General features: G+C 41.9%; 1 protein-coding gene across 1 annotated transcript; it reads left to right on the forward strand.

The window, feature by feature from the left end:
• LOC102788954 (coiled-coil domain-containing protein 42 homolog) lies at positions 1-5,130 on the forward strand. The gene is made up of 7 exons (XM_087845133.1): positions 1-146; positions 238-358; positions 2,007-2,093; positions 2,177-2,368; positions 4,405-4,626; positions 4,724-4,882; positions 4,970-5,130. Exons 1-7 carry the CDS (start codon positions 109-111, stop codon positions 5,087-5,089), a joined length of 939 nt encoding a protein of 312 aa, XP_087701259.1. The 5' UTR covers positions 1-108; the 3' UTR covers positions 5,090-5,130.
• Positions 5,131-12,234: the final 7,104 nt, after the last annotated feature.

The following is a 12,234-nucleotide window of genomic DNA, read 5'->3' on the forward strand; positions in this document are numbered from 1 at the left end:
TGTTAGAGCCTGGAGATGCACACTTTTAGAAAGTTTGAAGAAGAAAAAAAAGATAACATAAGAAAAGTGAACCAATAACTCTTTTTGAAAAGTCTTCAACAGACAGCCATGTCTTCAAGGCCCAGAAGCCAGAAGCAGTTTTCACAGTAAGTTTTTGTGGAGTGTTTCTACTGTTTTTCTATGTGAAGCCCGATTTGGTAAATGATGTATGCTATTTACTTTTTACTGTTCTTGCAGGAACACGTGTGGTTTGGGGGAAAATAAGAAAACCCACGATCAGAGTGTTTTCCTGTGTGAAATACTGAAGGGAGAAAGACAGCTGGCAGGGCTTAAAGCCAAGGACGAGGAAGGCACACAGGTGTGAATTTGTCACTGGCATTTCTGGCAGTTTAAGGTTTATCAGATAGCCAGTGTTAATGGTACATTCATAGATACTATATAAAAGACATGTGGCTCAGGAGGTTGGGAAGCGTATCTGTAACCGGTCGCCGGTTCGATTCCCGGGCTCTCTGTCCTGGTCGTTGTACTGGTGTTGGCCAGAGGGGCCGATGGCGCGATATGGCAGCCTCGCTTCTGTCAGTCTGCCCAGGGCAGCTGTGGCTACGACTGTAGCTGCCTCCACCAGTGTGTGAATTTGAGAGTGACTGAATAGTGGCATTGTAAAGCGCTTTGGGTGTCTTGAAAAGCGCTATATAAATCCATTATTATTATTATTATTATTATTATTATTATTATTATTATTATAGCAAAGTGAAGCTAATGTGGCGTTTTGTGTGTTGGATTTTTGAACTCAGTATTTAGGTGTCTGAGATATTAGTTCAAATAATTGGTTATAATTTGAGTTTTGCCATTTTCATTAGTCTTTAACGCACTGGTTTCATGTTACAGTTTTAATGTCTTTAGTCCTTTGTTCTTGTTGTTTGTGTTTAATATTTCTATTTCTATTCTTAGGCCAGTTGTCTGGGTTCTGTTCTTGGTTATGGTTTATTCGTATTTAATTCCTTTATTTTAGTTATCATGCTTCCCCTGTGTTCCCCGGGTCATCTTGTTGATTTTCACATGTTTTGTTGCTTCCTGTTTTATTTTGTTAATCTTTCTCCATCTTGTTTTCTCCTGGTTAGTTTCAGCTGTTTTCCCCAGTGTTTTTCATTTCCCCCGATTACCCCAATGTGTAATTTACGGAGCCCCGCAGGGGACAGGGGAGGAAAAAAAATTAAGACGGACTTTTGCGAGATCTCGCAAAACTTTAGCAAGATCTCGCAAAACAAACTCGGGATCTCGCAAAACTTTTGCAAGATCTCGCAAAAGTTGAATTCCAACAATGGCGGCAGCTACTTAGTTGTAATATTACTCTTTCTGGGTCACAAAATACACTTTTAAGATATTTTGAGGCGTGAATGTAGTTGTGTAAACGTCAGATACCTGCTCGGTTTACAAGACATCACATATTTGCAAAAGTGCTCCGACGTTTTTGGAGATCTGACACCCACTAGCTCGAAGCTAACGGGAGGTCGAGACCTACTACAGCCGGGAGGAACACCGCTTTCCCGGCACATCGTGCCTCGACCTCCCGGTCGGCTTCGAGCTGGCGGCCTCCGAAGAATGCGGCTAAAACTTTTGCGAGATCCCGAGTTTGTTTTGCGAGATCTCTCAAAAGTTTTTTCTCGCAAAGGTCCGTCTTAATTTTTTTTGTCTCCCATGTCCCCTGCGGGGCTCCGTAGTAATTAAACCTCTGTTTGCATTTGTTCGTTGTTGCCTTGTACTGTTTACCCGCCTGTGTGGCCTGGCCCTAGTTCAGCTTCACTTGATATCTCTTCAACACAGATGTTTTGGATATGAAGCAGTTGTTTCTTCAGAGTCTGTTGATAGCTTTATGTCTTCAGTTTTAAGCTCTTTTCAAACACACGGTTTCACCATAAGTACCCTTGAGGCCTACTGTCCTGAAAGTCATCACAAGTATTCCCTTAGTAACGTAAACCTTTTCTACTTTGTGTGCATTTCTGTAGGAGCTAAAAAGTTTGGAGGACCAGACAAAGGAGCTGCAGGATGACATTAATAAAATACAGGAGCGCTTTCATGAAGCTTTTGTTGAGGTACTGTAGAAGACCATTTCACACAAGCTGAATTTCAGTTTTATGGTTGGAACGAAACTCAAATTGGACCTGAAACTGTGCAGGATGAAGATGCTGATGATGCTCTGGAGGAAGCGAAGGCAGGCAGCATAGAGTTCATTCAAAAGGAGGCAGAGTTAGAGAGATTAAAGAAAGAGTATGCTGAACTGATGGAGAGGAGAGAGGAGCTACAGCATCAAGTTCAGAGGCACTCGGTGTGCAAGCACTTCATGGAGCGTGTGCTTAAAATAACAAAGGTACAGTATTTTTATTTCATGCTAACAGTAATCAGTTCATTTAAGTAATGCCTTTAAATCATTTTCACCCCTCAGCTGTTCCAGGCTAATGTCGCTACCTCTTGGAGTGGGTGGGCGGTGTGGACAACTTGGTGAATGTAATAACTTGGCAACAAATATGAGGCGACATATGATTTTGAAATTCATACCATAGCTGATCTACTACGTCATTATTGTTTTTTACACTTATCTGTGTTTCTATTGTCCTGAACTGTCTGCCTGAGGACAGACTTTCAAACAAAGTGACCAGGATGGGACGAACGTCTCATTATGGTGTTTTAATTTTAATTTAATTATTAATGTCCTACTTTGAGGCAATAGGAATTGTCAAAGACTTTACAGGCGAGAGACGGGCATCTGATGATCTTCTGGGTGATGATGAGGACCCTTTAGAGCACTTTCTTCTCTGATGCTGTGCAGCTGTCAAATCTCATACAGATTAAATATGTCAATCTGCGTTTTATGGAGCAGCAAGAGAAGGACACCAGTTGTTTTTTAGTTGACTTGGTTCTTTCAGAGGATCCTCGGGACAAGAGCAGGGACATAGAGACTGGTGTGGTAGAGGGTTAGCCCTGATGCTGGGGGAGACGTTGTGCAGTGTATCTGCTCTCCTTATAGCTGATGGGATTTAGGAATAACTGCTATTAAATCAGCGTGGCTGAAGTCCTTGCTATGATGTGAACATCCTTAGGATACATACTGTGACTGTGTGATGCAGATGAACAAGAGCCAAGTTAGCATCAGCATCTGGTGGAATATACACAGCAGTTATCACAACAGTACCAAACACTGTCAAAGGAGCTTGCAAAGAAAAGCGTCTGGACTTCTTTAAGTTACTTGAAGACGTTTCACCTCTCATCCAAGAAGCTTCTTCAGTTCTAAGGTCAAATGGTGGAGAGTCCCAGATTTAAACCTAGTGGGAGTTTCCCCCCACAGAGGGACAAAAGGACCCCCTGATGATCCTCTAATCGCCTGAGCCAAGGTGTGAAACTGGGTGTGGGTCCCAATCAGCCAGAGTTTCGGGTGAGTTCATTGTGAAACCTGGCCCCACCTTATCATGCGAATTCCTGAGGTCAGATGGCCCAGGATGTGAGTGGGCGTTAAGGCGTCTGGGGAGGGATCTCAAAACTGGATTATAGATGGCAGAGAGTTGGTGTCGTAAACCACCGCCTCTGTTCAAAGATGGTCGCTCACAGTGGACATAAATGCTTCTTTCACTCCTCTTTCAAACCATCTGTTTGGGACTCTCCACCATTTGACCTTAGAACTGAAGAAGCTTCTCGGATGAGAGGTGAAACGTCTTCAAGTAACTTAAAGAAGTCCAGGCGCTTTTCTTTCCAAGCTCCTTTGACTACGATGACCTGGATGATTGAGAGCCTTCACAGACACTACCAAACACTGTTTCAGAAATATCTCAGATATCAAATATCAATATTTGACTATTTATCCATCCATTCATGACTCCCATGTTAAAATACCAGCTTTACAGTATTAAAAGCCTACAGTTAGAGTCTGCAGGAAAATGTAGTCCCAGTGCTGTGTTGAGACAAGCACAGGTGAACTACTATCAGTCTAAAAGCAGAACCCACAAGCTAAACAAAATACAAAAAGGGGAACACTGGAAACTAACGGCTAACGAGGAAGAGGAACAAGAAGCAAAAACTGACAATGAGATGAAAACATAGGAAGGGTGAGTGAAGGAACCGCTGAAAGTCAAAGGGGAAAATGAGACTGGGAAAAGTAAAACTAACAGTAACCATGCAGAACAGGGAATACCGAAATAAAACAAGGATAAAACAATCAAAGGTTGCTTTTTGTATGAAAACGTGTGGGGAAAACCTGCTGTGTGTCAAACTCCAGCACAGCACAGAGCACCATCCAGAAGTATTGTATCAATTATTAATGATGATAATAATGATGTTAAACAGTGATTCCTCCACCAAAAACACTGAAGATAAAGCTGCAAGCAAAGCTGTGTGTGTGTCCGTGTGTTACAGTTTGAGGATGCTGAGGCTCTCGCAGACTACACAGAGAGTCTGCTCCATTTTCAAGATCACTTCTACCAGAAGGAGATGAAGTTGCAGGATGAGGTCGACCAGCAGAAGAAAGCACTGTTAACCCTGCAGGACAAGCACAACTTGGTGGTAATGCAGAAAAACAGTCTGCTGTCTCAGCTCCAGACCGAGCTCGAGAAGACTCAGGCCGAAGCTCTCACATGGGTACCGGACACAATCCTGGATCACAGTCCTGCAGCACAACTAAGGCTAGGTCAAATATACACTGTGAACGGCATTGTGTGTTGCTGTCTTCATACAGGAACAAAAGTGGAACCACATTCAGGAAACAGCTGCAAAGAAGACACTACAACTGGGAAAGATTAAGATGGCGATACTAAACCTCTATGAAATGACAGCAGGTGCCATAGGAGAAAAGGAAGGAGTTGATATGAATGACACAGAGACGCAGCTGAACAAGGTAAACTCGCAGATCAGTTACTGACAAAGAGCCAGAGCAGCAGGAAGTGATCAACACAACAGCCTGTTCTCTACCTTCTTCTTATAGCTGCAGATGTTCTCTGAGGATGAAAATGACATACTGAAACAATATCAAGCCAGACTTCAAGCCAGCGATGGAAAGAAGCCAAACACGAACAAAGGGAACACGAAACCCAGGAAAAAATGAACGCATATTCCGTTTCTTGGCATACCGAATCATTTATTACTTCAAATAAAGGTTGAAAATGTTGAGGTTTTTGAGCTGTTTTCAAACTGAATATGAGTTAATATCTTAGCTAGGACGGGTAACTTCAATAATACCTGAAAACTCAACTCCATGTGCAATCAGCAGCTGATTAGTCACTTTGGAAAGGCTCCTTAGTTTGTCTTCCTGACTGTATTTATTCAGTTAGCAGTGGTGGAGCATTCGAGTGGAGCTACTGGGACTGGTTTTAATTTATTTATTTTGGTTTTCAATCCAGTGCCTGTTTTATTAAACAGTAGAATCAGGACATATATGTGAACCCAGCTGTCATCCTTAGTAGGCTGAACCCTCAGACACACGCACGTCTTAATGTTACAGTATTTAGGATGTGCACTCTCAGTGACATCAAAAGGAGGCAAAACCTCATTATGTGGTCCTCATAATAAAGCAACGTGAGGCAATTGTAGTTGTGAATTGGCATTAAATACATATACATACAATACTGTATATCCAGAAAGCCTACATGCAGATGGTTTTGGGTGTCCACGTGACTGTTATGCAAATCATTGAAAACACAGAGGACAACACTGCCACCCTGTGGACATCAAAGAGTATTTATTTACTCAGTGAAGGAGCTCATTTATTTTCTTGGGCTGGTTAGACGTGCTTCTAATTAATAGTTAAGTAGAAGCATGTTGGATATTTGCTGTTGTTGCATCTCTTAATCACAAGATGTTTACTCAGGATGCAGCAAAGCTCACACACAAAGGCACAGCCAAGTGAATACAGTCCAGTGCCGTTGTGAGTAACACATCAGTGTCTGTTGAACTAATAAAAATGTGACATGAGGTTGTTTTTGGTGTCATTTCTAAAGCTCCCTGTCAGCAGAACTACACAGAAACCAAGAACAAAAATCAATGAACTCAGCTGAGAGGTGGAGCATGTGCAAAAGAAGAAGCTGCTACAGTTTGGTGCTGATGGACATTTGTGACGTGGCGTTGGCCTTACTGCCCTTACTGTTTACGCTCCGAGAGATTCCTTCTTGTCTGCTGCTGTTGATTCATTAACAATCTCAGATATTTACAACACATATTTGATTTTGCTCTCAGAGTGAACACGAAGCACCAAAGACTCATTCAAGAACTGGAAATGAATGAAAACCTGATTCTGTGGATTAGTGCAAACCATTCTCTGATCATCTAATCAAAACTCAGCGCCTTTAGGGATACAAACATGTTCAAGGCAACCTGCTGAAGAACAAAATAAGCATCGGTATGAGAAAGAAGAGTGATTTAAGTGACTTTGAGTGTGAAACTGCTGATCTACTGAGTTTTTCCACATGACCTCTGTAGGGTTTACAGAGAATGATCTGAGAAGGAGGAAATATCCAGTGAGCAGCAGTTCTCTGGGTGAAAACGGCTTTTTGATGCCAGAGGTCAAAGGAGAGGGCTCGGCTGCATCCAGCTGATAAGAAGGCAACAGTAACTCAGAAATGCCTCTTTACATCCAAGCTATGCAGAAGAGCATCTCTGAACACATTGAACCTTGAAATGGACGGGCTATAGCAGCCAGAGACCATATCTGGTGCCACTCCTTTCAGTTAAGGACAGGAAAGCCAGGCTACAGCTCTCAGGGGCTCAGCAGAATATTGCAAAAACATTGCCTGGACTGAGGAGTCCTGATGTCTGCTGTGACATTTATGGCAGGGCCAGAATTTAGTGTAAACAGCGTGACTCCTTCCTGCTGCTCCTGGTGTAATGATTTTCTTGACATAATTTGGATCTCTTAGTACCACTGAGCACAGCTCACCTGAGTATCGTTGCTGACTGTGTCCATCCCTTTATGACCAAGAAGGATACACTTAGCTCTTAGTGTAACCCCCCTCAGTCTCTATGTCCGGGGCTGTATGAGTAAAACTCTCTGGACTCGAGATGGGTAGAGCTCAGGCGTGGTTTATTCCCCTTTTGTGGGTTTCCAGCAACAGGAATCCGCCCAAACTATCAAGAGAGGTTTCAAATTATTAGACACGGCAGTCTCCTCTAGCTGTTAGCCGCTAGCTCAGTGTGTCCATTTTTCCTACGTCTAACCCATTAATTTCAAAACAAGATCATAAAACTGAAATCTACTCAGATGCTACTGTATGGGCAGTTCATGCTGTTAATGCAGTCATGTTAACCTCAATGAGGATTTTCAAATATGCTTTAACCCTTTAAAGCCGGTCAGAGCGGAACGCTGTGTTTTGCGTAACTATTTTTAAATCCCGGTAGCTCTGCAACCACGTGAGCTAGCGCAATAATTTTTTTTGCATATGAAACCAGAGGAGTTGTACTTACATCTTATGCCATCAGCTTGTCCTCGGTCACAGTTTCCTTCCACATATAGTTTTGCAAAAACTGCATAAAAAGCACTTGCAGCAGCAAAAACATAATATTCCAGAAATCCGATCAGCTGTTCATAACACTTCCTACTTTGGAATAGACATCAGAGCAAACTTTCGCATGTCCGCCATTAAATGCCCGAAACCGGAAGTGACGTCATTTTCGCGGAAATGTAGTTTTTTAGCATCAGGGCCTCATGAGCCTATACTGGTGTTTTTACAGTTTTTTCTGATGGCTTTAACCCTAACTGTGATTCTTACAGCACAATTCCTAAAACTATTAATACTTATAGCAAAACCACTCACTGAGTTTGCAAAACTAAAAGCACAAACACTGCTTTGCACTCAGTTTGGAATTTTGTAACACACACTTTGCAAAACTGTAGGCACAATTCAGTGCACAACACTCTTTTTGCAGAACTTTAAACACAACTCACTGCTTACACTCAATTACCAAATTTCCAACACACTCCTAGCAAAATTATACACATGTATGGCTATCATTAACACTATTTTGCCAACTGTCTGGCACACTTTCACATGTGAAAACTGTTTTAGATAATTAGTCCACTTTGCAATCAGCCTAAGCACTATAAACAGGCCACAGGTAAGCTGTCTATGTGGAGTACAATGGAAGGAGCAGTAAGAGTGAGAAGAGTGAGAATCAGAGGAGGCCGAGGGAGAGGACGTGGAGGTGAAGAAGCAAGAGGGTTAGAGGAAGTTAGAGGAAGAGGACAAGGAGGAGCAAGAAGAGGACGAGGAGGGGAAAGAGGAAGTGTAAGAAGAGTAAGAAACAGAATAACTGATGACATCAGAGCTACAATAGTGGACCATGTCATCAACCATGGGATGACCCTGAGGGAAGCTGGCCAACGGGTTCAGCCTAAACTGAGCCGCTACACTGTGGCAAGCATCATTAGGACATTTCGAAATGAGAATCGGTAAGTACTTTGTAGCACTGCCATACTCTAATGAGAAACACAACAGTACCATACATGCAAAAATACTGAAATTGTTACTTTACAGAATTGCTAGACGTCCAGATGTTGGGGGCAGACAATACAGCAGCGCATAATTGATAATGACACCATCTTTCAAAATATACACAGTGCAAGCATTTCTGCACTAAGTCGTGTACTTGCGCGCCACAGAATAAGAATGAAGCAAATTTACAGAGTTCCTTTCGAGAGAAACACAGAACGTGTAAAGCAACTGCGATATGACTATGTGCAGGTAAGCTACTGTCATTGTTTCTGAATTTGGAAGTGCATACTGTAATGCTGTGCATGGGCCTGATGTGTTGCATTTGTTTTGTCTTGTCCAGAGAGTGATGGAACTAGAAGCAGATGCAACGGGACATGAGCTACTTTTTGTAGATGAGGCCGGTTTTAACCTCAGTAAAACCAGGAGACGTGGCAGGAACATAATTGGACACCGTGCCATCATCAATGTCCCAGGACAACGTGGTGGTAACATAACCATGTGTGCAGCTATAAGCCAAAATGGTGTTGTTCACCATCATGCAACCATAGGCCCATACAACACTGCACACATTATTGCATTCCTGGACACCTTGCATGACATGCTCACTGTTCAGAGACCAGAGCAGACCCGATATGTCATCATATGGGACAATGTTAGTTTCCATAGGGCTGCTTTGGTCCGCAACTGGTTTACAGACCACCCATCCTTCATGGCACTCAACCTCCCTCCATACTCTCCATTCTTAAATCCCATCGAGGAGTTCTTCTCTGCCTGGCGCTGGAAAGTGTACGACCGTCATCCTCATCAACAGGTAGCCCTTTTACAGGCAATGGAGGAGGCATGTGGAGATATTGACCAGCCATCATGTCAGGCCTGGATACGCCATTCAAGGAGATATTTTCCCCGGTGCCTTGGACTGGAGGATATCGCATGCGATGTGGACGAAATTTTGTGGCCGGACCCAGAAAGACGACATGATGTAGGCTGATTGTCTTTTTTTCCCTTTTTTTTGTGGAATTCCTATTTTGTGTTCTGACTTTGTCTTGGTTTTGATGAGTGTGAATAAACACCAATACTTGAAGTTTGGATCCTTGTTTGTTTACATGACACTATGACAAAAGTGTGACCTCAAATTGACATCTGTACACAGAGAAAGCAAAAGCCAGATGTGTTTTGTATTCATACCATCAGTGTGCAGTTGGCGCATTGTGTGCTTAGTAGATGATGGCTTGTGTGTACTGTTTGATACGAAAACACCATTTTTACGAAGGTGTGAAGAGTTAATCTAGCTGTGTTCGCTTTTGCAAGAGAACTACAATGTTTTGATAATTGGGTGACAGGTTTTCTTATTTGTGTGTAGAGTTTTGCAAAAATAGCCAATAGTTACAAAAAATGTGCTTAAGCAATCAGAAAAAACTGTAAAAGTTATGTTTGACTTTATGACTTTCTGTGTCATTTCTGGAATGCTTAGGACTCATACTGCACTGCTGGAAATAGTTTATTTTGATGCATATGCTGTTTTGTTGCAAATTTGCATTATAATATTTATTTTCTGTGAAGGTTCTCAGTCATCCAGGTCATCGTAGTCAAAGGAGCTTGCAAAGAAAAGCGTCTGGACTTCTTTAAGTTGCTTGAAGACGTTTCACCTTCATCCGAGAAGCTTCTTCAGTTCTAAGGTCAAATGGTGGAGAGTCCCAGATATAAACCTAGTGGGAGTTTCCCCCCACAGAGGGACAAAAGGACCCCCTGATGATCCTCTAATCGCCTGAGCCAAGGTGTGAAACTGGGTGTGGGTCCCAATCAGCCAGCGTTTCAGGTGAGTTCATTGTGAAACCTGGCCCCACCTTATCATGCGAATTCCTGAGGTCAGATGGCCCAGGATGTGAGTGGGCGCTAAGGCGTCTGGGGAGGGATCTCAAAACTGGATTATAGATGGCAGAGAGTTGGTGTTGTAAACCACCACCTCTGTTCAAAGATGGTCGCTCACAGTGGACATAGATGGCTTCTTTCACTCCTCTTTCAAACCATCTGTTTGGGACTCTCCACCATTTGACCTTAGAACTGAAGAAGCCTCTCGGATGAGAGGTGAAACGTCTTCAAGTAACTTAAAGAAGTCCAGACGCTTTTCTTTGCAAGCTCCTATGAATATTTATTTTCGTTTTTCCAGCAGTATATAGAAATTGGTGTATTTCAAAAATAAAACTATGAAGACACTTTGTATTCACAGTTTTGAGGGATAAGCCTCTTAAATTTCTCTAACTTGAAATATATGTTAAAAAAACAAAAACGATTTTCAGTTTTTTTGTAGTTTATTGCACTTTTTTACAATTTATGTAATTTCTATGCACTTAATGCAGACATATTATTAAGATTTAGGCTATAATGGTTGTATTGATGTATAGCAACTTGAAATGCTCCAAAAAATGGCACTACAGCATGTAAACATATAATATAAGCTCTGGCGGACTTGGTTCTATGGTAGGTCTTAAAGGGTTAAACTCATGTTCAGTCAGGGTGGACTGAGGAAGAACTTACCACAGCAAAAGCTTCATTGCCACTAACGGGATAAGATTAGGGAAAACCAGTTTACTAGTAGCAGACTTTTAAAATCAAATCTTTCAAAATAAAGCCATGGTTGCGATCCCAAGTTTAACAGGAATTTAACCACAACAAAACCATGTTCATTCTTTTACATCATTACATTAGCAAGTACAACCTTCAGGTGGAGACCCAAACGCATGTTTTGTGTAACTGTGTATTTAGATGCTATATGTGTGATGATGTTCGTGCAAAGTTTAAATGAGATTGGTCCACCTGTTGGGGAGGAGAGAGGGTACATACGTAACAAGAATATAATTTTTATTATTAATATTTTATATTGTATTTTTATTAGTACATTTCCAAAACTTTCAATTCCAGTTGAGAAAAATTCAAAACAGACATTTTAATCATTTCTCGGCTTGACGTCGCTCTTCAGTGCTCTTCGTGGGTGACTGTAGCTCAGGTGGTAGAGCAGGTCATCTACTGATCGGAAGGTTGGTGGTTCGATCCCTGGCTTCCCCTAGTCTGCATGCCAAATATCCTTGGGCAAGATACTAACCCCAAATTGCTCTCCGATGCATCCATCGGAGTATGAATGTGTGTGAATGTTAGCTATAAAAGCACTTAGAGAGATGTGCTTGTGCGAATGGGTGTGAATGGGTGAATGCACAAGTTGTGTAAAGCGCTTTGAGTGCTCAGATGAGTAGAAAAGCGCTATATAAGAACCAGTCCATTTACCATTTACCATTCAGCATATCCATGAAGAGCATCAACACACTGCTCTAAACGTTTCTGTCCAGTCAGCCACTAAAACTATCCAGTCATGAAGCTTCAGGAACAAACAATTCAAACCAGTTCGATGCGGCCTGAGTGACTCTGGGCTCAGTCTGTCTTGAGTTTCTGTGCAGGGTAGCCAATCAGATGTTAGGTATCATCTGATGATGAGCAATAAAAAATATTATTTATTAATTATTTTATGATGCAGATACAGCCACCATCAATAATTATGTTAAATGAAATTAATTATGCATTTATTATATTTATTTTAATTAATTAATAATATGTATTTATTGTTTGTGTATTTCCAACTTGACTAGATCAAAGACACTTTTGATGAACTGCACGCAGTTATTTCATTCTGGCACTCTCGGCGCTCCATACGTCTCCGCCTCCATCCCTGCACTGCAGTGTTTCTCCAGCAGATGTCGGCAGCAGAAAGCCCGGT

Source organism: Neolamprologus brichardi, chromosome 1 (assembly GCF_056152115.1).
Source record: "Neolamprologus brichardi isolate AB-2024 chromosome 1, ASM5615211v1, whole genome shotgun sequence".
Classification (NCBI taxonomy): domain Eukaryota; kingdom Metazoa; phylum Chordata; class Actinopteri; order Cichliformes; family Cichlidae; genus Neolamprologus; species Neolamprologus brichardi.

Coding starts and splice junctions, on each gene's coding strand:
- LOC102788954 (XM_087845133.1), top strand. CDS start 109: ATGTCTTCAAGGCCCAGAAGCCAGAAGCAGTTTTCACA. Junction 147..237: donor AGCCAGAAGCAGTTTTCACA/GTAAGTTTTTGT, acceptor CTGTTCTTGCAG/GAACACGTGTGGTTTGGGGG. Junction 2,369..4,404: donor GTGTGCTTAAAATAACAAAG/GTACAGTATTTT, acceptor CGTGTGTTACAG/TTTGAGGATGCTGAGGCTCT.